The sequence below is a fragment of the Dromiciops gliroides genome, chromosome 1 (assembly GCF_019393635.1).
Source record: "Dromiciops gliroides isolate mDroGli1 chromosome 1, mDroGli1.pri, whole genome shotgun sequence".
NCBI lineage: Eukaryota > Metazoa > Chordata > Mammalia > Microbiotheria > Microbiotheriidae > Dromiciops > Dromiciops gliroides.
In genome coordinates, this window is record NC_057861.1 from 314,978,952 (window position 1) to 315,004,816 (window position 25,865).

General features: G+C 39.7%; 1 protein-coding gene across 1 annotated transcript in view; it reads left to right on the forward strand.

Annotated features, from left to right (window-relative positions):
* Positions 1 to 25,865, forward strand: part of MYO5B (myosin VB) — a 577,307-nt gene that overhangs the window by 337,510 nt on the left and 213,932 nt on the right. The window contains 1 exon segment of the mRNA XM_043977928.1: positions 1,914 to 2,179. Within this exon segment, the coding sequence (XP_043833863.1) occupies positions 1,914 to 2,179 (266 nt within the window).

Genomic DNA, 25,865 nt, shown 5'->3' on the forward strand with positions numbered 1-25,865 from the left:
AGCACAGTGTCTGGCACGTAGTAGGCACTTAATGAATGCTTGGTGACTAACCAAAATTGTGTGAAGTATGTATAGAATAAGTTTTATTACTCCCATTTTGCAGGAAAGGAAACTGAAACTTTTTCAAGGTCACACAAGGAGTAGTACAATCAAAACTTGAATCCAGACTCTCTGACTCTGAATGAATGGCTCTTTCAACTACATCACTCTGCAGAAGCAGGCTGCCTCAGGGAGCTAGACTTTAAGAAGGAAGGTGGCTTGGTTGCCAGTGTTCATTTTCACAGAACGTGCTCTCATTTAAGTCTTACAAGGTAGCCTCATCAGAGACTTGTCCCATGAGCAATTTAGAACCATTATGTGGTGGCACGTCTTGTTCTGAAGAATTCCATTTCGTCCTTAGATTTAATAAGCTTTCTAACAGGCTCTCTGCTAGGTTATCAGCTTCGCCAGGTAGACACAGGAAAGGGAATGAAGAATGACCCAGACAATGAGAAAGGTGTCTCACAGAATGAGCTAATTCTTATGAATGGAATACATCCTGAAGGAAACGATATATGGTTTTTCTTGTAGGACCTACTTACCAATCTCCATTAGGCAGAAGAACCTTTGCATTTAGCTGAACTTTTCCATATTGACATTTGAACACTGAATCCAGGAACTTTAATTCAGACAATTTTATTGCTCTCGGTACCTTGCATATAGTAAGCACTTAATAAATGTTGATTGAGTTGGGTTTTGGAGTTTGTTTGTTTTTGCAGGGCAATGAGGGTTAAGTGACTTGCCCAGGGTCACACAGCTAGTAAGTGTCAAGTGTCTGAGGCTGGATTTGAACTCAGGTCCTCCTGAATCCAAGGCCAGTGTTTTATCCACTGCACCACCTAGCTGCCCCCTGTTTTTGTTTTTTATACTCCCAATACAGCTGAGTGCTTTAAGAACATTAACAAATTGAACCTAATCCTGACTCTTTTCTGATGCTAGTAATCATTGAATATAGTTTGGAAACCTTCCCAGGTATGCTTAATATTAATGATGCCATAGATTTTGAACTGGAAGGTGCCCTAGGTGGGGGTTGATGGCACCCAAAGGCCCTTCCAGCTTTGGATCTCTGTTCCTGTGATCCAGTCCAACTCCCTCATTTTGCAAATGAGGAAAGTGAGACCTACAGAAGGTCAGTTTCTTTGTTCAACACCCTTCCAGTGAGTAGCAGAGCCAGAATTAAAATCCAATTCTTCTCACTCCTCATATTCATTTGGGAGTCCAAAGCAAGAAGATGAAGTCAAGTTCCCCCTTTAAGATCCGAGCTAAGCCCTGGATGTAAGAATCGGTAGGCAGAGCTTGGCAACTCTCTAGTGTTGCCCTCCTTTACCCTGAGTGTGGCTCACTGAACTCACTTTCACTTTAATGGCTCAGCATTTCTCAAGATGTCAGTCCTCATTCTACTTCCTTCAGTCATGTTGCCCTCCCTGCCAATTAGCTGGTGGCAGCCAGTGACAGATGAGGAAACCAACAGCACCAGAGAATGCCAAGCATGGTTTTTAAAGCTGTAGTAATTTGGTCATTAGCAGGTGTAATGATCAATTCCTATGGCACCCATCTGGTTCCAAATTATTTCACTGTGTAGCTTCTGCAATGAACTATAGGTGTAGGAACTAGCATTTATGCGTGCGCCTAGAATGCTAAAGAGGGAAAGACTTTTGGAGGGGTCTTGGGGGAGTGTTCAGGGAAGGCACAGCCTTTCCTCCACCATCTTGGCTCTGCCCCTGAGGGCAAGACTTTTTTTAGTCATTCTTGACTCTGGGGATGACTGAGATATAGGTGGAAAAATGCAGTGTGTGTGTGTGTGGGGGGGTGGTCTGGGAATGTGACTCACCACCCTCCCACTAAGTCACTTCCTTTCCATCTCTCTGTTTCAGCCCGAGGATGAACACCTCAGAAATTTTTGTCTATTGCTAGGCATCGAGCACAGTCAGATGCAGCACTGGCTGTGCCGCCGAAAACTGGTCACCACCTCTGAGACCTACATCAAGACCATGTCCCTGCAGCAGGTTGTCAATGCCAGGAATGCCCTGGCTAAACACATCTATGCCCAGCTGTTCAACTGGATTGTGGGGCACGTGAACAAGGCTCTACACACCAGCCTCAAGCAGCACTCCTTCATCGGTGTCCTTGACATCTATGGGTAGGGATAAGCCTCAAGCTTTGGATCGTTCTCTTCCCCAGCCTCTTCATAGAGGATCGTGATTGTTATTACTAATAACAACATGTATATGCTGCCTTAAGTTTTGCAAAGCCCTTTACAAATATTATTTTATTTAATCTTCAAACCAACCCTGTGAAGTAGGTGTTACTGTTATCCCATTATACAGGTGGATAAACTGAGGCAGGCAGAGGTTAAGTGACTTACCCAGGATCACACAGCTAGTACGTATCTGAGGCAGGATTTGAACTCAAGTCTTTCTGACTCCAGGACCAGAGCTCTATCCACCAAACCACCTAACTATATTAAGGAGTTGGGCCTCAGGATGAAAAGGAAAGAGAACTGTATTCAGAGTCAGATTTAAATTTAAATTTAAAATGATTCAAATCCCAGTCCTGATGCTTATTACCTGTATGAACATGAGCAAGCAATGGTGCTGATTTTCCTCATTTGTAAAATGAAGGGGTTGAACCAGATGGTCTCTGAGGTCTCTTCTAACCCTAATTCTATGACTTCATGATTTGGAATAGACCCCAGGAGGAGGAAACAGGACCAGAGAGGTTAAGTGATATATCCAAAGTAAGCTGTGAGAGCTTACAGGGATAGAATTCAGATCTCACATTTTCATAGCTCTTCAAAGTCTATAATAGAATTCCTTATAGCAACACTGAAAGCTAGGTATGCCGTATTATTTTCTGTTTTGCTGTTAGAGAGGTTGAGTGATTTGTCCAAGGTTGCACAACTACTCACATTCAAACTCAGATCTCTCTTAGTTCCACCACAGCATGATTCCTCAGCAGGTTCATCCCTAGACAAGGTGACTGGAAGCTTGTTTCTGTGTCATGTACATCATACACAGGGAAAGCTTATTTCAGGCTCTGTGTTGTATGTGAGGTATGTGTTAGATTCGCTCGTTTTGTCCTGCTCCTATATCATCGCAAGCTGCAGCTTAATATTGAGCTCATTGGAAAAGCTTTAATTTGGACAAAAAAAAAATCTCATTTTGTTAAGTGTTCTGGCTAGGAAAAGGTGATATGTTAGATTGTGAAAGGAGACTGGACTTATAACCAGGAGACCAGTACATAGCTATGTGACAGTGGCCAAGATATTAAGTTTTCTGTGCCTTGGTTTCCTCATCTATAAACTGAATTAAATTAGATGGTGTATAAGGTCCCTTCTAGTTCTAAGAGACTATGATATTGGGGTTTGAGAAATAGCACCCTTGATTCCCAAATGAGTGATTAGACTTGTCTTCTCAACCACCAGGAGATCTCTTTGAAAGAATTTTAGGAGGTTTTGTTTTGCTTAAACTTTGGTGACTCTCTTTAACTGCTTACCTTTGGAGGAAGAACATTGCCACAACGGGGTAATCTCTCTAATGAGGGATTTTAAATCTCTGGCAATAAAAGGCTGGGAATGAGCCTATGAAGTTGAGGTAGGTATGGGCTTGGAAGAGGACTAGGAATATGATGAGTTCCAAGAGAATGTTACATCTAAAGCCATGGAAGGTCACAATGATGTTTTCTACCCCATAGGACATGGTCCTCCATTGGAACCAAGTCATTATAAAAGAATTATCAGTTGGATAAATTGGGATGTGGTCTTCCTTGCACTTGCACATTTCTTTTTCTAAATTCTTCCATTGGGGAGGCCAAGAATAGATTAATGCCTATTGGATCTTTAAGTTTTAAAAGTAATGGCCTCTGACTAAAAATAGAGACCCTGATGCAAGCATGGAAGTACCCTCGTGCCACAGTGGAAACAATTGCTGAGTGTGCTGAAACCAGAAGAAGTGTGTCTTGGGACCACTGTAATGGAAATCCTGTTGAGCATGGAGAATTAGACCAGAAGGAGTCTGTATCAGATGCAATGACCTATTCACTTTTTTTAAAAAATAATTTATGGAATAAAACAAGCATTTCCAGAACTTTATAATTTTTTAAAAGATGATTACACATGAAGCTGCAAATCTATTAGGACACAACCTATTCACTTAAAAAAAATTCTTATTAGGGGCAGCTAGGTGGTACAATGGATAGAGCACCCACCCTGGATTCAGGAGGACCTGAGTTAAAATCCGGCCTCAGACACTTAACAATTACTAGCTGTGTGACCCTGGGCAAGTCACTTAACCCCAGTTTCCTCACCAAAAAAAATAAACTAAAAAAAAAAAAATTCTTATTAATCTGCTGTTGTGTCCATTGCTCATGTATAGAATTAGTAGAATGAGCATGATATGAGAATCAACCAAAATAGTCCTAAATGTTTCCCCTAACCTCCCTCCCAGAGAGTCACCCTTTATAATAAAGATGAAAAAAAATAGAGAGAAAAAATTAAGCAAAAATAACCAACAGGAGATGATAAGCCTTATATTCATGAGAATAATAACAATAATAGTAGATAGCATTTGTATTGTGCTTTAAGGTTTGCAAGAAATAACATTTCCTTTGAACCTTCTAACAATGCCTGAAGAAGGTACTAATATAACATTTTTATGGATGAGGAAACTGAGACAGAGAGAGATTGTGACTTGCCCCAGCATCATACAACTAAGTAATTATCTGAAGCAGGATTTGAATTCAGATTTTTCAATCCAGCATCTTATCCACTATGCCAGCTAGCTACCTCAATTGAAGAGATAGAGAAGCTATTGAGACAGATGATGGTGGCTACATTCAGTAGCAAAGTACCTCCTGGGAGACGAGAGAGAGAGAGAGAGAGAGAGAGAGAGAGAGAGAGAGAGAGAGAGAGAGAGAGAGAGAGAGAGAGAGAGAGAGAGCAATAAAGACAGCTTCTCTGGGTCACACTAGAGCAAGGCTTCTTAAACTTTTCCTACTCGTGACCCCTTTCTGTTCAAGAAATTTTTACACGATCCCAGGTATAGGTATATAAAATAGGTATACATAACCTTTTACTGTTGCCAGATTTTTTGCAACCCCCCACATTCAGTTATGCAACCTGATCTGGGGTCATGACCCACAGTTTAAGAAGCTAGGCACTAGACCATTCTTGCTGAGGGTGTGTTGGAACTCCTGGTTAAGTAGACACATTTGGGGAGTTTCTAAGCCTTATCAGGAGAACATGAAAGATACCAAATGCGTTCTGAGCTTCAAGCTATTGTGAGACAGAAGCAAGGAAAACCATGTAAAATCACCTTTCCCCAGCAAGAAGTCACAAGAGAGAAGAGTCCATGCTCCAAAACTGCTGTATTGTGTGTGTGTGTGTATGTATGTACATGGGTGTGTGTATAGTTTTTCCCAACTTCAGAATATATAAAATTTCTTTGACACTCATTACTTTCCCATGATAGGACTATATAGAGTGTCCCAAAAGTTTTCAGCTTTAAGAGTTTAAAATTGCTCTAAGACTTAAAAAACTGTACTTTGGAACACCATGTAAAGAAGTGTTTTCATTTTTTCATTGTCTACCTGAGTTGGTCTAGAACAGATTTCTTTTTCTTCATATAGACAAGTTAAATATTTAAATAAAAACAATTAATTAATAAGTAATTACAACTGTACATTTAATAATAATTAATAATTAAGTAAAAAATAAAGTTAAATGATTGCCTAAGAGACCATTAAGTATCTATTTCAAGGAACAGCCTAATTTTCTGTAAAAGAAGGAGAGAGGGGATACCTATAAGTGATCCATTCTATAGACTGACTTTTCTCAAGTTTTGTTCTTGGAGGTATACTAAACCTGAAGAGTTGTGTTTTTTTTAAAAATCAAATCCCACTGATTTGTTGTAGTTTCTGTGTTCCAAAAGCTGGCCTAATGTTTTACAAATTGGGTGATTTTTACAAATTACCCAAGTTCTCAACTCATTTTCATAGCTGCTAGTTAGCTAATTAATTTTCTGTTTTTCTTTGATCTTGGCTAACTTTTGCTTACAGAACTGTGAGTTGATGAAACAGGTCTTCATTCTACCCAAGGGGTATAAAGGTCAGTGGTCAAACAGGTGGGAATTTTATCCTTCAAGTGGAAAAAAAATCAAATTAGCAGTAAAGTCCCATTATCACCTTTATAAGGTCACTTCTCCAGTTCTTCTCACTGTTCTTTTATATCCACTTTGGGCTAAGTGAATATTTAAATGTACCACAACAGACCCACTTTTGTAGTATCAGCATGTCTTGCAAGCATTTTAATAAGCAGCCTGATACATGAAGGGAGAAAGATCTCTTCAGATTGGAATGGCCAGGGAAAGCTTCACATAAGGTGAAAGGAATGGGTAGAATTTGGATATGTCAGATGAGAAGTCAATACCTCCAATAGAACAGAACAGAAGCATCGTAGAAAGTGGCAGAAAGTGTGTTAGAAGGCAATGTGCTATAATAGATGATTAATTGGACCCCTATTTTATTGTACCCCTGTTTTATTCCAATCAGTATTAATCATTTTGATATCATTCCATAGAGGTGGTGATTATAAGTTCTGATAGTAGGCTTCAGAGCTGTGAACTACAGATTGTAAATTCACTCACTTAATAATAGGAAGCTAACTAGAAGCCCTCCACCCTTATTTTCACTTGTTTTGGTGACCAAGTCCAGTGTATTGGAGGTGATTCGATTACATGGAAAGCCCCCCAGCTAATTTTGTTGCTTCCTTTGTCCCTTGTCATCCCTCCATTTCCCAACATGGGGAGATGACTCCATGGTACTTGCCCAATAAGTGACTCATTGTTAGCCTGCAGCCTACCTTTCTATAGGCCCATTAGCCCATAGAGATAGATGTTTTGACATTTGTTTATCAGCCAAACCCATGGGTGTGCTCATCTGCTTGGTAGGACCTCCTGAAAAGTCAAGTTAAAGTTTGTTAAGGTCCGCTCTCTAGCTTGTTTGTCAACCAATGGGATCTCTTCTTTGTGTAGACCCTCCTAGAGGGTCATAGGCTCTGTGTTTTTGGTCTGCTCCACTTGTATTGTCTGGGTATCAAGCACTATAAAAGTAAGGCACGGGGGCAGCTAGGTGGCATAGTTGATAGAGCACTGGCCCTTGGAGTCAGGAGTACCTGAGTTCAAATCCAGTCTCAGACATTTGACACTTACTAGCTTGGCAAGTCACTTAACCCCAATTGCCTCACCAAAAAAAAAAAAAAGAGAGAGAGACAGAGACAGAGAGAGAGAGAAAGGCACTAGAGGAAGGGGGCATCTCAGATTGTGAGGAAGAGCTGAGGTCCACTTCATTAGAGGGAGCCATGGACCCTTTAATAAAGTCTCATTGGCTCAGAACTCTGCCTCAGTCTCTTTTATTGTAGGTTGGACAGTTCTGATGCCCCACAGGGCAAACCATTTTGGTTGGAGCAGAAGATCCAGTAAGGAAAATAGCCTTGAGTCAAAAAGCACTTACTATGTGCCAAACTCCACTCAAAATGCTGAGGACACGGGTAGCTAGGTGGCACAGTGGATAGAGCACCGGCCTTGGAGTCAGGAGTACCTGAGTTCAAATCCAGCCTCAGACACTTAACACGTACTAGCTGTGTGACCCTGGGCAAGTCAATTAACCCCAATTGCCTCACTTAAAAAAAAATGCTGAGGACATATAAAGAAAGGCAAAAAACAATCCCTGCTCTCAAGGAGCTCACATTCAAATAAGGATGACTCCATGCAAATAACTAGGTAAATGTATGAGATAGATGGAGTAGATAGAGGGAAAGATACCAGTGACTGGCAGGAACAGAAGAGTCTCCTGCCAGAGATGGTATTCGAGCTGAGTCTTTAAAGGAAACTAATGATAGAAGTGAGGAGAAAGAGAATTCCAGGCATGAGGGACAGCCAGGGCAAAGACATGGAGGTAGGAAATATAGAGTTGTGTGGGGAAAGAACAGCTTTGGGCACAGCCTGTAGGTCAGTGGAGCTGAATCATGGGGTACATGGAGGGGAGGAAAGCATTCAAAGACTGGAAAGGTAGGAAGGACTCAGATTGTGGAGGTGCCAAGCTGAGGACTTTTTGTTTGATCCTGAATGTAATAGAGAGCCAATGCAGGAAGAGTTGATAGGTAGAGCCCAGGGTGTAAGTTTATAGGATTAGCACCAGTGAAACTCTGAAGAAAGGTTGGTATAGTTAACTCTGAGAACAGAGAGCAAAAGATACTGTTCTTTGCTAGCTTTAATGCTACCTGCTAAGGAGGTCTAGGGGCAGCTAGGTGGTGCAGTGAATAGAGCATCAGCTGGAGTCAGGAAGGCTCAACTTCATGAGTTCAAATCTGGCTTCAGATACTTACTAGTTGTATGACCCTGGGCAAATCACTTAACCCTGTTTGCCTCAGTTTCCTTATCTATAAAATGGAAAGTAGAAGGAACCAGCAAAACTACTCCAGTTTCTTTGCCAAGAAAACCCCAAATGTGTTCATGAAGAGTTAGGCATGACTGAAATAGCTAAACAACAAGAAGTTCTAACCCTGGGACTTATTGACCCCTACTCATACTCAGGAAGTCTGGGGTTCACAAGTGAATCCTTCCCTGAATAGAAGCAAGTATGTCAGAATTACTTCAGTTGGAGGCCAGCCTGTTCGGGCTTTGAATTAATGTGTGTTGATGTTGCAAATTAATGTTGTTTTCTGACTCCTTGTATTGTAGGGAACATAAATAGCACATCACATATCAACTAATGGCCAAATATGACATAACTTAACACGTAGGTAGGAGAAAGAGAACTAAGCCTACAGTTCAAAGAACAGGAAAGCAATCTGGCACTTTTACAGAAATGAAAACAGCCTTGACATATTCATTCTACTCTTAATTATGGTGCTTATAGAGGCAGAGTCAGGGAATGGCTAATATAACATGACAGATGATCAGAAGTTATTTATACTTATCTCTGGAATGCATCCTTTACGCCAAGCCTGGTGAGAAAAAGCCATTCTCATTATAGATTTTTTTTTTGGGGTGGTGGTGTTCAGGTCTGTGATTTTATTGGTGAAAAAAGGACTCCCAGGGAGCCAGTTCTCTCCCTAAGTACCAATGCAGATGAGCAATTGCTTTGCAAGATTTACTCTTAGAAAGTCATCTGTGACCCTGAAAGGTTAAATGACAAGCAGGCAGCATGTTAGGGGTAGACCTTGAAACCAGGCCTCCCTGACCTTTAAAACAACTCTCTATCAACTATTTCATTCTGCCTCTCCATCACAGGAAAGACATTACATATTTTCTTTGTTGTTTGTTGTTCAGTCATCTCAGTCTCATCTGACTCTTCATGACCCCATAGGAGATCGTTTGCTATTTCCTTCTCCAGTTCATTTTACAAATGAGGAAGCTGAGGCAAACAAGGTTAAGTGCACAGGTCACACAGCTAATATCTGAGTCCTGATTTGGACTCTGGTCTTTCTGACTCCAGGCTTTATCCATTGCACCACCTAGCTGCCCCAATATTTTCTCACCTATACACATATTGCCTTCCTCCAACGAAATTTAAATTCCTTGAGGTCAAGGACTATCTCTCCACCCTCCCCCCCCACACACACACTTTTTTGATCTCTGTATCACCAGTGCCAAACACAATGCAGGTGATTTAAAAAACAACAACTGTCGAATGAATATATGGTTTGACTTGTGATTTTCAAAAGACAGGACTTAGGAAAGAGTTGTTTACTTCCTTATAATGAGCAGGGGATGATCTATAATCTCTGAAAGTCCAAGAGGAGACAGGATGTATCAGGACACTGCTTTGTGGGACAGTAAATTTTTTAAAAAATGTTGATTAAGAACTCTGCCTGCAAAATTCTGAGTTCTCCATTTGCACTCAGCATCTTTCCCATTTCAGGGAAAAATAAGCAAGTTTTCCTGATTATTGAAGTGCTCAGTGTCTGTTTCAATCAGCATTGCGATCAGGCCACTGCCTGGAATCCTCTGTTAATCTTACAACTGGCATTCATTAAGTATTATTTTATAGAGAATCAATAACACATTTATTTCTAGTTAAGTACTTAGAAATGAAATGAGGTGGAGAGAAGAAGAAACCATGGAGTTGCTCAGTAGCCAAAAAAAATATCTTGGATGTAACACAAGTTTAAACATTTCTTTTCCCATCTGGATTTTTGCCTCCATGCAAGTCAGTCTGCCTTTCCCCAGGCATCAAATGGAAAATGCTTTATTACTTGAATTTAAATTCCACTGGTTAAGAGTTCATGAGCCAGCTCAGGAGATGGGCTTTGGTAGGAAATCTAGGATACTTATTTCCTATTTATATCTATTGTGTAGACTGAAAGAAGATTTCATTCATTCAGTAAACATTTACTGAGTTTCTACTATGTGGTCAGGTGCTATGAGGGATGCAAAGATTTCTGAAAAAAAGTACAGGATTTCCAAGAAAAACACTAAAAATGTTTTTAAATACTTAGGATTTATTTCAATTAGATAGGCTTTTATTAAGTTCCTCCTGGCTAGCCATTGTGCTAGGCACTAGGAATACAGAGGCAAAAATAAGATGATCTCTATTCTGAAGGTGCTTGCATTTTGCTGGGGCAGAGGTAGGTAGCAGGAAGCAATGGAAAATCAAAATCTACACTCATAAAGAAATATATTATATTTATTCATTTATTTTTACAAGACCTTTGATTCTTTTGGTGTGGGGAAATCATGGTTTAAAAAAAAAAACAGAAAAACTTCTCCTAATATAGATCTTCTGCAATTTAAGTTAGAAAGCTACTTAGGTCAAGAAGAGGTTGAATGACTTACCCTGGGTCATACAAGCCTCTTTCTGTCAGAAAACAGGACTTTGATCCAAATACTTCTGACTCATTGACCAGTACTCTGTCCCACCATACCTGATGGTCTCAATGCAGAGTAAGCACAAAATAATTTCCGTTGAGTCGGGAGGGATTGGGTAAGGAAAATAACAACTGTGAAATCAAGAAATGCATTTGAAGAGGGGATGGCATTTGAACTGAGCCCTGGAGGTTGCTAGTGGTTCCAAAAGGCAGAGCCCAGGAGGGAGATCATTCCTGACAGCGGTCAGACTACCTGTACAAAGGCACCAAGGTAGTAGCTGTGATGTCACATTCACTAAATATAAGCTAATGAAACCTTATATCTGAATTTCTAATGAGATGAGTTAGAGAGGGTGATTACTGGCATGAGAAACCAGTGCTTGGTTTTTAGCAAGGATTCACCCATTTATTGCTGACTCGAATCCAACCCCTAATGCAATCTCATAATGCATTTAAAATACAATTTAATTGGTAAAAATGGATTTCCATCTAGCTTCAATGGCATACTTACCTCTGTTGAAAAAATTGGAAGGGGAGATGCAATAGAGACCAAGAAGTCACTTTCCATTGCACCCTTGGGTCACTAAGACATGACCTAGAGGAAGCAACTTGAAAGAGTAAAGGGCCTTGGTATAGTTTTTCGCATTTGGTTTCTTACCTCTTTACAGGTCAACCTGCCCCCCCTAAGCTTCACATCTGGAAAAGTCCTACTACTTGAAATCATAATCCACGGGTTAGGAGCTCCTGGGCCAGGCCAGGAGATGGGCTTTGGCAGGATATCCAGAGTAGCCATTTCCTTATAGCATCCATGTATAGACTGAGTAATGATTTCCTTCATTCAGCAAATATTTCCTAAGTTATTTTCTTTATGGCGAGTTGATGCTATGGGAGAATAAAAAGATAATAAGACACAATCCCTTTCTTCCCAAAAAATTGTATTCTAGCAACTTTAATGTATTTTCTGTTTATCATAAGCTTCCATAGGTATTTGAACTTTTTTGTGGGACGATGAGGGTTAAGTGACTTAAACTCAAGGCTGGTGCTTTATCCATTGTGTGTCTGAGGTCGGATTTGAACTCAGGTCCTCCTGAATCCAGGATCGGTGCTTTATCCACTGTGCCACCTACCTGCCCTGGTATTTGAACTTTCCTAAAGAAAAAAGCACTTTGGTGCATTTTGTGGTTACCTGCAAGTTTAAAACACTGAAGGGTATCAGATTTAAAGTCCGCCACTTTATTTCCCTTTGACACTAAAGGTTTGTGTGACCACAGGCATGTTGCTTTCATTTGGCTATACAAATATTTATTTTCAATAAACATGTATTAAGTGTCTACTTTGTGCCAGGAACTGTGCTAAACATGGGGGATACAAATTTCTAAAAAGTCCCTGCCCTCGGTGAGCTTACAATCTAATGCAGGGAAACAACACACAAAAGGAGGCAAGAAGGGGTGGGGGGTGGAGATCTTGTTCCTTGGAGTTGAAACTAAGCAAAGCAGTTGATGCTGAGTGCAATGGGCTGGAAGTCCAGTGATTACACTCTACAAAGAAAGGAATTGGGAAGAGTTTGGTACTCCACCCTCCAGCCTCCAATCAGAGAAGTGAGGAGGCTGAGGGAAATAGTGGTATCCATCAAGGCTTGAGTTAGCAGCATGGTGCAGAGTAACAGATGCAGAGTAGAGTGAGCCAAAAAATCCAGTTTCTGCCCCACTGTCAACGAAGGCTTTAGAAGTTGTTTGGTACTTTACTCTCCAGCCCTCCAATTTTTCAGGTATCTAATATGTGAAAAACACACTGCAACAGTGCTGAGTAAAGAAAAGAAAAAATGACATCATTCTTGCCATGAAACTACTTCATATAATCTGAGGATTTGGCTAGTATACAAATAACTCTGTGACATCACCCAGTCAGCTATCCCTACAGAAACTAACCTATGCTTGGTTAGGTGATAAGCAGACAACAGGAGGGGACAGCATTCCTGTTGCCTAAATGCTCCCTCAGTGGTCCTGGGCTTTTATTTCCCCGGTGAATTAGGTCATGTGCCTCTTCGGCTTTTTCTCCAAACTAGGGTGACTTAAGAAGTCCAGAAATAACAATGGCAAAGGAAGGATCCAGACATTGAGCTCTAAGAAAAAATTGGGAATGAGAAAATCAGGGAGAGTTTCATTGCGGAGGGGGTACTTTAGTTTATCCTTAAAAGAAGAGAAGAATTTCAGCAGAGATGAGGAGGGTATTTTAGGTATTGTGCAAATGCATGGAAATGAGAGAGGGCAGATTCAGATATGGGAACCACTAGTAATCCAGTTTGGTTGGAAGGTAAATGGTGTGAAATCTAGTTAGGAAAAATATTTAGAATCTTCATTCACACCTAGGGGAGAGGGTGGTGAGAGAGGGCACTCATTTGAGCTGAGCTCTGAAGGGTGATAGAGGGTCTAAGAGGCAGAGGTAGATAAAGTTTGCATTCTCGGCACAGGGGAGAGCCTGGACAAAGTCACAGAGCAGGAAATGTCTTACAGATGGAATGACATGCATGAAGACCTATGAGTGGTTGGTTTGACTGAACCATACAGCTTTGTAGAAGTAAGGAGGCTGAGGAGTTTGATTAAGGCAATTGAAAAATTAGCTTGGATCACTGTTTTGTCCTGTTAATAATGGGAAACCACTGAAAGGTTTTGATCACAAGAGTGATATGGACAGACCTATGCAAATGGAAAATTATTTTGACAGCTCTGTGAAAGGCAGACCCCAAAAAGGATGAGTTAAGGATAATATTTAGAAGACCATGACAGTAGTCCTGGTGAGAGGTGGTGAGATCCTAACCGAGGGTGCTAGAATGCATTGTGAATGGAGAGAATAGCATGGTTGCAAAAGATATTATAGTTAGAATTGTATGCAACTTTGTATGTGTCAGCCTCAGTTTCCTCATCTGTAAAAAAAACTCTGTAAAATACTGTATAAAATACTTATAATTCACAAGGGTCTTCTGAGTAAAGTACTTCATAATCCAAAGGTACTGCAGAAATGAAAGATTTTCCCCCCTTAAATCCACTTCCCACCTATGGGAGAGAAAGTCCAGAAATTTTACTGAATTTTTTTACTAAGGAAGCTCAGCATTATTACCATAATTATTGATTTTGTTAATTCTGTAAATTATATAACACATTCATGCCTTAATCCTATCTGAATTAATATCCCGACTTAAAAGAATAATACCTCCTTGAATTTAAATAAGCCTTTTCATTTTTCCCACTTTTATATGTATTAATTCACCCAAAAAAACCTGACACTTGCAAAGAACAGCCAATAGGGGAACATCTGTGCAGAGATTAGATGAGGCTCCTGATTCTGCTGACTAAGCAGATGTAAGCTGGGTTTCCATAGTCATACTTGTCATTTAATTTTTGTAATTTAATTTATTGTCTCTGAATGCTGCCTGCCTGGCTGCCTGAGGGGAGAGAGTCTGCAGCCTAATGAAAAGAGCATAGGAGCAGGCATTCAGGGAACTTCAATTTCTTTTCTCAGCTCCCATACTAGCCACCCACCTTTCCATGCTTTCTGCTTTTCTCCCCCTGGAGAACATTTGAATGCCCTTAATTGCCCTTCACACTTCAGATGAGAATATAGCTTGACCAAAAAAAGGTACTTATTATGGCAATAATAGGCTGACATTTATATAATGTTTTTTAGATTGCCATTACTTTACCTATGATATCCAATTTTAGCTTTGCTGTAAGCCTATAAGGTAGGCTCTGTTATTATCTACCTTTTATAGATGCAGAAGCTGAATTCCCAGGGGCTAAATGACTTACCTACTCATGGTCACACAGATAATAATTGCCAGAGATAGGATCTGAACCCAATTCTCTCCAGGCTCCCCTTCCATTTCTTCACTACCCCACACCGACTTATTACATATCTTCATGTAATGATAAGGGTATTTGCCTAAGAGTTAAGGAATTTGGGGGGTAGCTGATAGAGCGCTGGGCCTAGAGTCAGGAGGACATCTTCCTTAGTTCAAATCCCACCTCAGATACTTACTATCTTTGTGACTCTGGGCAAGTCACTTAACCTTGTTGACCTCAATTTGCTCATCTGTAAAATGAGCTGGAGAGGAAATGGCAATCCACTCCAGTATCTAGACCCCGAATAGGGCCACACAGAGTCAGACACTACTGGAACAACTGAACAGCAGCAGCAGCTAGGGGACTTGGGTTCTTGTGCTGACTCTGCCCCAATCTACCCATGTGACTTTCCTCTTTTTTTTCCTGATAAAAGTATTTTATTATTTTCCAGTTACATGTAGAGATAGTTTTCAACATTTGTTTATATAAGATTTCCCTATTTCAAATTTTTCTTCCTCTTTCCCCTCCCTCTCCCCCTCCCCTAGACAGCAGGTAATCTGATATAGGTTTTATATATATATATATAAAATAACATTAAACATATTTCTGCATTAGTCGTGTTATAAGAGAAGAATCAAAGCAAAAAAGGAAAAACTTCAAAAAAGAAAAACAACAGCACCAAAACCAAAAGAAATAGTATGGTTCAATCAGCATCTATATTCCACAGTTTGTTTGGTTTTTTCCTGGATTTGGAGAGCCTTTTCCATCATGAGTCCTTTGGAACTTTCTTGTACCGTTGTATTGGTGAGAAGAATCTAGTCCATCACAGTTGATCAACATCATGTGACTTTTCTTGAACTATTTACTTTTTCCTGGTCTCACTGTCATCATTTTACAAATGAGGAGTTTGATGTATTAGATGAAATCCTTTCCTGCTCTAACTTCATTAACCTTCTCACAGAGGTTCTTAACCTGGGATCCATGAAATTACTTTTAAATATATTTTAATAATTGTATTTCAGTAGAATTGGTTTCCTTTGTGATGCCATGTATTTTATTTTATTCATTTAAAAACATTATTCTGAGAAGGGGTTCATAGGCTTCAACAAACTGCCAGAGAGGTCCATGACATAAAAGGTTAAGAACTTGTGGACTACTTTTATATAGACATATACACTTATTGTCTATGCTAATTGGGAAGTCAAACCTGGAAGTTTATTTGAACTCAAAAGTTCTGAGCTGCAGTAGTGCAAATGGCAGGCCCATATTGGTAAATGTTTGACAACTGGCTCCTGGGGGCAGGAGAGAGGAAGTGCAGACACAATTGTAGACACTTTAAAGTTTAATCTGCATTATTAACACTTTCTCCATCATTTTCTTGTCTAAACAATCAATAAAACAATAAACCCTAATCCTTAGTACCTACCCATTACCACGGTATAGATACTCATACTGAAAATTTAACAATCAGCTCATCTAAGCCAGTTCCAGCACACTACCTACAAAAAAGTATCAATATGGGGAAATACCAGGCTGCATAAGGGAGGGCAAACCTACCCAGGTTAGACTCAGAGTGGGTCTGTGTTCCCATGCCAATCTGTAGCAGGATCAGGCTAAACTTCCGGCCTAGATGAGACAGGGAGATCCAGTCTCAAAAGACAAACAAAAAAAGTGTACGCTAGTTGTTCGGTGCCCATTCGACTCTTTTTTTTTTCTCTTTTAAAAAATTCTTAAATATTTTATTTTTTCCAATTGTATGTAAATTTTTTAACATTTCAAGTTCCAGATTCTCTCTCACTCTTCCCCCCTCATTGAGAAGACAAACAGTTCAATATAGGTTATACATGTGCAGTCATGCAAAACATATTTCCATATTAGTAATATTGAAAAAAAAACAGAGATCCCACCCCCCCAAAAGAAACGCAAAAAAAAATAAACCCCAAAAAAGTTTGCTTCAATCCACATTCAGACTTCAATCAGCTTTTCTCTGGAGATGATAACATTTTTCATCATGGATTTTTTAGAATTATGTTAGATCATTGGGTTTCTGAGAATAGCCAAGTCATTCACAGTTGATCATCATACAACATTGCTATTATTGTGTACACTGTTCTCCTGGATCTGCTCCCTTCACTCTGCATCAGTTTATATGTCTTTCCATATTTTTCTGAAAGCATCCTGTTCATCGTTTCTTTTTTTTTTTTTTTTTTGGTGAGGCAATTGGGGTTAAGTGATTTGCCCAGGGTCACACAGCTAGTGTGAAGTGTCTGAGGTTAAATTTGAATTCAGGTCCTCCTGACTCCAGGGCCAGTGCTCATCCACTGCGCCACCTAGCTGCCCCATATCATTTCTTTTTTTTTTTTTTTTCCTCTTATGAGATATTTTATTTTTTCCGTTACATGTAAAGATAGTTCTCAACTTTTGTTTATACATGCTTTACAATTTCAGATTTTTCTCCCTCCCTCCCCTCCCTCCCCCCTCCCCTAGACAGCAGGTAATCTGATATAGGTTATATATATATATATATATATATACACACACATATATATACACATAATAACATTAATCCTATTTCTGCATTAATCCTGTTACAAGAGAAAGAATCAGAGCAGTGATGCAAAACCTCAAAATAGAAAAAAAAAAACAACAACACCCAAAACAAAAGAAATAATATGGTTCAATCAGCATCTATACTCCACAGTTCTTTCTTTCTTTTTTTTTCTTGGATTTCGAGATCCTCTTCTATCATGAGTTCCCTGGAACTCTTCTGTACCATTGCATTGGTGAGAAGAATATAGTCCATCACAGTAGGTCAACACTCAATGTTGATGATCCCATATCATTTCTTAAAGCATAATAGTAGTCCATTACAATCATATACCACAACTTGTTCAGCCATTCCCTAATTGATGGGTATCCCCTCAATTTCCAATTCTTTGCCACCACAAAAAGAGTTGATATATGCATTTTTGTAGTTAAGGGTTCTTTTCCTTTCTTTAAAATCCTATTTGGGATACAGACCTAGTAGTGCTGTTGCTGGATCAAAGGTTATGCACAGTTTTATAGTCTTTGGGGCTTAGTTCCGAATTGTTCTCCAGAATGGTTGGATCCAGTTCACAACTCCAAGTGTCCCAATTTTCCCACATCCTCTCCAACATTTTTCAATTTCCTTTTCTGTCATATTGACCAATCTGATAGGCTTGAAGTGGTACCTCAGAGTTGTTTTAATTTGCATTTCTCTAATCAATAGTTATTTCCAGCATTTTTATATAGCTATAGATAGCTTTGATTTCTTTGTCTGAAAACTGCCTGTTCATACCCTTTGACCATTTACCAATTGGGGAATGACTTGTATTCTTATAAATTTCACTCACTTCTCTATATATTTGAGAAATGAGGCCTTTTTCAGAGAAACGATGTAAATGTCTCCCCCATAGTTTTCTTCTTTCCTTTTAATACTGGTGGCACTCGCTTTGTTTGTGCAAAACCCTTTTTAATTTGAAGTAATCAAAATGATCAATTTTATGTCCCCAAATGCTCTCTATCTCTTGTTTCATCATAAATTCTATTTTTATACACATATCTAACAGGTGAACTATTTTCTGCTCCCCTAATTTGCTTATGTTATCACCCTTTATGTCTAAATCATGTACCCATTTTAGCCTCATCTTGGCATACAGTGTGAGATGTTGGTCTATATCTGGTTTCTGCCAAACTGCTTTCCAGTTTTCCCACTGTTCATCTCTTCTTGTGGAAGACCCCACCATGAAATAATGTTACTAGACCTGAATATTTTTCCACTGACCCTTTTCCTTTCCAAGGCATGACCCTAAAAACAAAAATCCTTATCCTTCTCTAGAATGGGTTTCCGTTATTATATTTTCAGCTGTTGCAGTCAAAGTTACACATTCTTTTAAAATCTTTCTGTAATCCTTGGGTATGAGAGCTTGGTGCCCCCGCCCAGGCGTCCTCTCCATTCCCTGTTGCCAGCGGTAAGTGAACCCCACAGGCTATTTTACAAAATAAGTGGTTTAAAATCAATGAACCAACAATTCACTTTGGGAAGAAACAATACCTTGCCCTAGTCAGTCTGAGCTGTCAGAGCATATAGGCCTATAACACAAAGCTCCTGTCCTACTGGGTCCATAATTCATTCTTTTTTGGGGGGAAAATAGTTCTATATAAATTTGTACTGACAAAGTCATACTGCCCTGGTCACTGTGTGTGTAATTGAACTCAAGGAAAGAAACAAAAACTTGACTACTGGAACAGTTAACAGGAGCTCTCAAGGGGGGGGGGTCCCTCTAAACCAGTGGCATTTTTAAAAAATGATTATTTGAGAGAAGAAAGCTGCTGCTGCAAAAAAAAGTTTAAACTTCCAGAATAACTTCTCCCCCTTCCCCTTCTTGTAACATTTGTGATTCTTTCCTTCTCATGTTATACTTTGATTTTGGGGTATTTCTCTGAACCGTCAGTCTCACTTATCTGATCGATGGTGTACTGTGCTGGAAAGAGGACTTGACCAGGAATCAGGAAAGACCTTGTTTCTTTTCCCACTTCTGGCACTAACCCTGTGTAGGACTCTGGGCTTCTCTGGAACTTGGTTTTCTGGTGGTAAAGGGCCCGGGGAGGGGGTGGGGGGGCAGAATTACAGGACCTACCTCACAGAGTTATTGTGAGAATCAATAGTGTATGAGAAATACCTTGCAAAGTTTTAAAGGGCTATATAAATGTCAACCTCTTTGTTGTTTGGTCATTTTTCAATCATCTCCAACTCTTTGTGACCCCATTTGGGGTTTTCTTGGCAAAGATACTGGAGTAATTTGCTATTTCCTTCTCCAGCTCATTTGACAGATAAGGAACTGAGGCCAACAGTTAAGTGATTTGTCTAAGGTCACATAGCTAGTTGGAACTCAAAAAGATGACTGTTCCTGCCTTCAGGCTGCACTACCTGCCTTGTCAACTTCTACTGCTGCTATTATTATGACCAATAATCGTATTTTTTTTTTTTTTAGTGAGGCAATTGGGGTTAAGTGACTTGCCCAGGGTCACACAGCTAGTAAGTGTTAAGTGTCTGAGGCTGGATTTGAACTCGGGTCCTCCTGAATCCAGGGCTGGCACTCTATCCACTGCACCACCTAGCTGCCCCCAATAATCATATTTTTAATGTACCTGTTTCTTAATTATTTGAATGTGAATTACTGACTTTGTAGATTTAATCTGCCCTTCTTCTTCCCTCCTCTCCATCCTCGTTGCCTTCTTTTGAATGCTTAATAGCAGATCAATCAAACACACATGTGACCCAGAACACTCCTGAGTGCCACCAGAACCATGCAAAATGTAACTGGAAAATATTTTTTAAATAACTAAAAATACAATAAAGCAGGGAGAATGTTAATATGTGGTTTTCTAAATTGATATGAAGCCCACCAGAAGCCTCATTTATAGTTTAGTGGCCCCTCATTTCTATTTGAGTTTGACACCACTGTTCTATAGCCATTCACTCTGAATAATGGCCCAGATAGGGTCTGACCAGGGCAAGGTACTGCAGGGTACCTTCCTAATCTGGGAAAATATGCCCTTCTTAATTCAGCCCCAAACTGCATTTTCTTTTTTGATCCTGACCCATATTGAGCTTACAGTTCACTTAAAAACAACACATTTTTTTTTTCCCAAATGAATGGCTGTCTAGCCATACCTCCCCAATTTGGGGGTATTCTTTTCTATTTGAGGAGTACTTTTTAAACACAAGTATATATCTTTATGTATATCGCTATTTTTATTTGAATATTCAGCATAGTGGTCATCTCCCACCCTGGGGAATGCAGGGAATAAATTATCCTGTAGCATATCTTAGAGAGGAAAGACAGACACAGCCCAGGCAGCTAGGTAGCACAGTGGATAGAGCACTGGGCTTGGAATCAGGAAGACTCATCTTCATGAGTTCAAATCTGGCCTCACACACTAGCTGTGTGACCCTGGGCAAGTCACTTAACCCTGTTTGAATCAGCTTCTTCATCTATAAAATGAACTGGAGAAGGAAATGGCAAGCCACTCTAGTATCTTTGCCAAAAAACAAAAACAAAATGTGGTTATGAAGAGTTGGATACAACTGAAATGACTGATCAACAGAGTCATCACAGTCAGGGCTATTGTATATCATAGCCTGATGCCATTTGCGACTTGAAAAAATTGGGTCACATCCTGACTGGCCTTCACAACCCACAGACAGAATAGGACAGTGTCTTGGGGTCTCTCTGTTCCTGACACAAATGCCTGGGGCTAACCCTGTAGGTTTCAAATTTAACAGCATAAAATCCCAGGGAAGCACAACCACTCACACATAATCTGTGATCCTATTTCTTACACCTGGAATCCACCTTTGTGGCTTCCCTAGAGCTAATTGGATTAATATAATAATCACTAGCTTTGGAACTAGTTCCACACTGTCTGAAATAGTCCTCTTCCTTTTGGCTAATACTGGGGTGTAATTAGAGATGGCAGTCCCCATAGCCAAGCAACCACCATAACACCTGTGCCCAAGCATCTTACCTCTTCATGTATACACAGGAGGCCTGTCAACTCTTCCTCCTACACTACTTTTGCTGTGGACATTGCCCTTTTCCATTGTATTGCTGAGAAGAAAATAGCTGTCTTGTGTGTTCTAGATTGTCCCTCACCTTTTACCCTTTTCACTTCTAATGAGATCACTATACCTACTCTTCTGCAAACTGACTTGGTCACAACTTCTGTTCTTTCCTTCTCACTTCTTGGTAAGCTTTGACCCCCTTGTCAAGCTTTAAATGCATTGCTTCTGCTTAGTCGCTGATGTTTTTGGTGTACCTAGAACATATTATTAGTGTGTCTTGATGTTCTGAGTTTTCTCTTTCTACTTTTCTAAATTGGTGACCAGAGCAGCAGAGAATGAAAGTGGTCACTGCTACATGGAAGATGGGAAAGGGCTGGTGTGAATTATGTGTCTTTAGTAAACACAAACATTATGGAAATCTTGGTTTCCATCACTCAGGTTAGAGATGTGAGATGAACTTCCTCAGCACGGGCCATCTGAACCTGGTAACTTCTAGTAGATCCATGGTGGTGTCTGGTTGCAAGTCTTATAGTTAAGCTTATTTTAGACATGAATAACTGAGAAGACCTCAGATATATGCGATTTGCTTTTTTTCCTCACAAAATTTTATTTTTTTAATCAAAGCAACAGCACCTATATTGAGTGAACATTAATTTTTGCTAAAAACCAGATGCCATCTAGGGTGAAGCAAGGTTCAAAGAAAAACAAAGCCTCGGGTAATACTTAAATATCTTATTCACTAAAGTGAACTGTTCTCACATTTTGATTTCATAAACTTTTGTTTTCCCATGTTATTTCAATGACAATCTATCTCGTGTTTCATTCAGCACTATGGCTCATCTATTATAGGCTCCAGTCTGTTTGGGGCTGCATATTAACAAAAGTGGTGGTTGTGTTCACTAGCCCTCAAGCACATATTCTAATCAACTCTCTGACAAGAAACACTTCTCATTTCTTCAGGCAAATGTCTATCTTGGTCGACCGCTTTCAAAGTTTCAGTGTTAAATGTTGTTTCATCTGTTTCCTAGACAAAGAAACATACACATCTTCCCCACTCAATATGACTCCCCTGATGTCTGTTAACATCAAGTGCCTCATACTTAAAGAGACATAAACCTCCCTTTTTATCCTAGCCATTCTGAATTCCACCAAATAAAACAGAAGATTAAACAAACATTTATGTAGCAATATCTCACTTATCTCAATGTCGTCTGACATCATTAACTACCTAGAGGTCGCTTCATCTGGCAGTCTCAACTACAGAACACCCAACTGAAAACCAGAAATGAAGCAAAAAAAAAGCTTGTGAGCAGCCAAAATATTTTGGTTTAAAATTTATGAATCAAAGTTCACGTATGGCACTCATAAAAGAGTCCCTTGGGCCATTGTTCAGTTTAGCAAGCATTTATTAAGCAACTGCTTTGTTGAAGATATGTACTATGCTAGGTATTAGGAAGAGGAAGACAAAAACAAAACTATGCTTACTCTCAAGGGGCTTCTATTTTACTGAAGGGGATGGGGGTGGGGTGAGAAGACAACATGTACTCAGATAATTAAATTAGAGATAATTTTCAAAAGGGGAGAACATTAACAGCTGTAAAGGTATGAAGGAAGGCTTGACAGATGAGGTAGCACCTGATCAACCTGAACCTTAGCTTGTGATCTATTTTAGATACCATTCTAATGAATTTAGTTATTCAGTTTCCCAGCTTGCAGCAGATTAGAGGGGGGCATGGGGCTGACTGCCAAAACTAATAACACTGATGGCAGCAAGAAGTGACAGCTGGTAATGAGGGAGAAGAGAGGGGACTACAGAAAGCAGAGGAAACAAGTTTGGGGGGGCAGGGGATGTTAAGTACAGATTGCTGAGGACTGTTGGGGAGAACACTCCCGTGTGCTTCAGTAGCTATTGAGGATGTCACTGTGTTCAAGGCCCTAGGCTTGGGTGATTGACTCAGTTCAGTTCAGCAAACACTCGGCATACTATCTGTGGAAGATTTGTGATGTGCTGATGATACAAGTACAAAAACAGAAGAGTCTTTGCTCTCAAGGAGTTTGTGTTCTATTAGGAGATGGAGGAGTGGGTGGGCACAACATTTCAGCATATAAAGAGAAACAAGGGGCAGCTAGGTGGTGCAGGCCTTGGAGTCACGAGTTCAAATCCAGCCTTAGATACTCACTAGCTGTGTGACCCTGGGCAAGTCACTTAACCCTCTTTGCCCTTATTCCTCATCTGCAAAATGAGCTGGAGAAGAAAATGGCAAACCACTCCAGTATCTCTGCCAACAAAACCCCAAATGGGGTCATGGAGATTCAGACATGAAAAACAACTAACCAAGAACAACATATAACCAGTGGAGTGCTGGTAAATGTTTGACAACTAGCTCTACACCCCCCCCCACCCCCGCAGCAAAAAAGTATGCATAACATGCTTTTAAGTTTAACCTTTTCTCTATCACTCTCTTAAAGCTGGACAGTCAGCAAAATAATAAACTAAGCCCTGATTTGTAGCATTTGTCTTTTTTGAAGTATAAGCGCTCACACTGAAAATTAAACAATAGCTTCTGGTGAACTAGTATATGCTGATTCCAGCACACCTCTGCATATAGCCATGTGGATTTTCGACTTTAAAAGAAACAGACTATAGAATATAGTAAAGTACAAAACACTAAAGGAATGCAAAACAGAATTTCTTCTTTTAATGATTCTGAAGGGACTTAAGAGGTCTTTAAATGCTTCAGTGACGTTATAAATAATTCTTAGTTATCATTGTACAGAACTTTTGAGAACAGGTTTGGGGGGTGTGTGTGTGTGGTTCTGGTTAAATAGGAATATACTCTAATATATATTTACAGATGAATAGATTTTATATTTAAATATATTAAATTTAAATACATTATTAACATATTAAATATGTGATTTAATAACTTAATAATAGATTTGATAAATAGGTAATTTAATAAAATAATATATTAACCTGCTAATATATTAAATTTAAATATATGCAAAATATATTTTTATATATAAATATATTATAATAGAGTGGAGGCCTTAGGGTGTTTTAGAAATAAATAGATGAACAGAAGACTAGAAAAAGTAGGGAAGGAAACTTCTCTCACACACACATTATCTCACTACATCACTGGTACCCTGTTAGGATTTTCCCAGGAGGCACAAACTGAACAATAATTAAACTTTCCATTCATAGCCACCAAACAACCTAGTGGAACAGTGGTTTATTTGTTTGTTTTGTAATTTACAACTATACTTCAATGTAATTGATTTCCTTTGCAACCCTATGTATGTTACTTTATGTGTTTTAAAACATTGTTCTAAGAAAGGGTCCAAAGGCATCATCCAATTTACAAAGGACAAAAAAAAGATTAAGAAGCCCAGACCTGGGGTTTCTGTTGTTCCAGCTTTTCTGTAATGGAGACCCTTTAGTTTCTGTTTTATCCATCTGCTCCCTCCAGGGTCTCCACATTTAAAGCCTTTGCCCCAGAATGGCCCCCTGCCCAGTTCCTTCTGCCTCTCACTTCCCTATCCCCCCCAGAAAAATCACAGAGCAAGCAAAACCCACAGTAATTAAGCCAATCCCAACGAAATCCCTTTCCTTAACTAAAATTCTCTGAAGCTGCCCATGGGATGTTTCTCCATGGGTGGGAACAGGGGTTAAAACGTAATAGGAGAGAGGCAGGCAGCTTCTAGACTAGGTTTTCCTTTTCATGTTACATTAACAAACATTTACTTGCACGTGTTTGATTAATTGTGATCTCTGGGGCCCTTATTTCTTTTCCCCTCCTGGAGGTTGCAGAAAATAAATGGCTTCAATTTGGGATGAATACACATTTATTTGCCTTTGACTTCAGAGTTGAAAATGCTGAGGCAGCAGGGGAGCCACAGCCTGGCTAACTGGCTGTGGTGAGGAACACACCAGAGAGAGCATTCTGGCTGAGAACTTCTGGGCCTGGCAGCACCCTCCAAGTGGGAAGCTTTAGTTAGTTGTAGGAGGAAGGAAATGAAATCTGCTGACATTTAGTTCTCTTTGTCCTATACCATATTTTACACATTATAAAGCAAATTTTTAACATTCAGTTTCCTGTCCAACCCTACATAATCCCCTTAGGGGTGCATTTTAATTAAGTCTCCATAGGCCTCTGGTTCTATGAGCTCTTGCTAAAATTTGTACTCTGAAGGAGTTCCTGAAGATAGCTTTTTGTTTGTTTTTCTATTTTATCATTACTCAAAGAAGATGATTCAGTGGAAAGATGTGTGGTCAGAGGACCTGGGCTGGAATCCTGGGCCTGATTTTTTACAACCTCTGTGACCTTGGGCAAGTTTTAAGGCACCTCATTGCAACTCAGTTTTGTCATCTGTAAAATGAGATTGGACTAGGTAACTTCTAAGGTCCTTTCTCTAAATCTATAATCCTCGTGACTTCACAAATAAAAATACAGGGACTGGTGTTCCAGCTGTAGGCTGGCCAACTTGGGAATGCTTGGCGGCAAAATTTGGTTAGCATTTTCACCCCCTG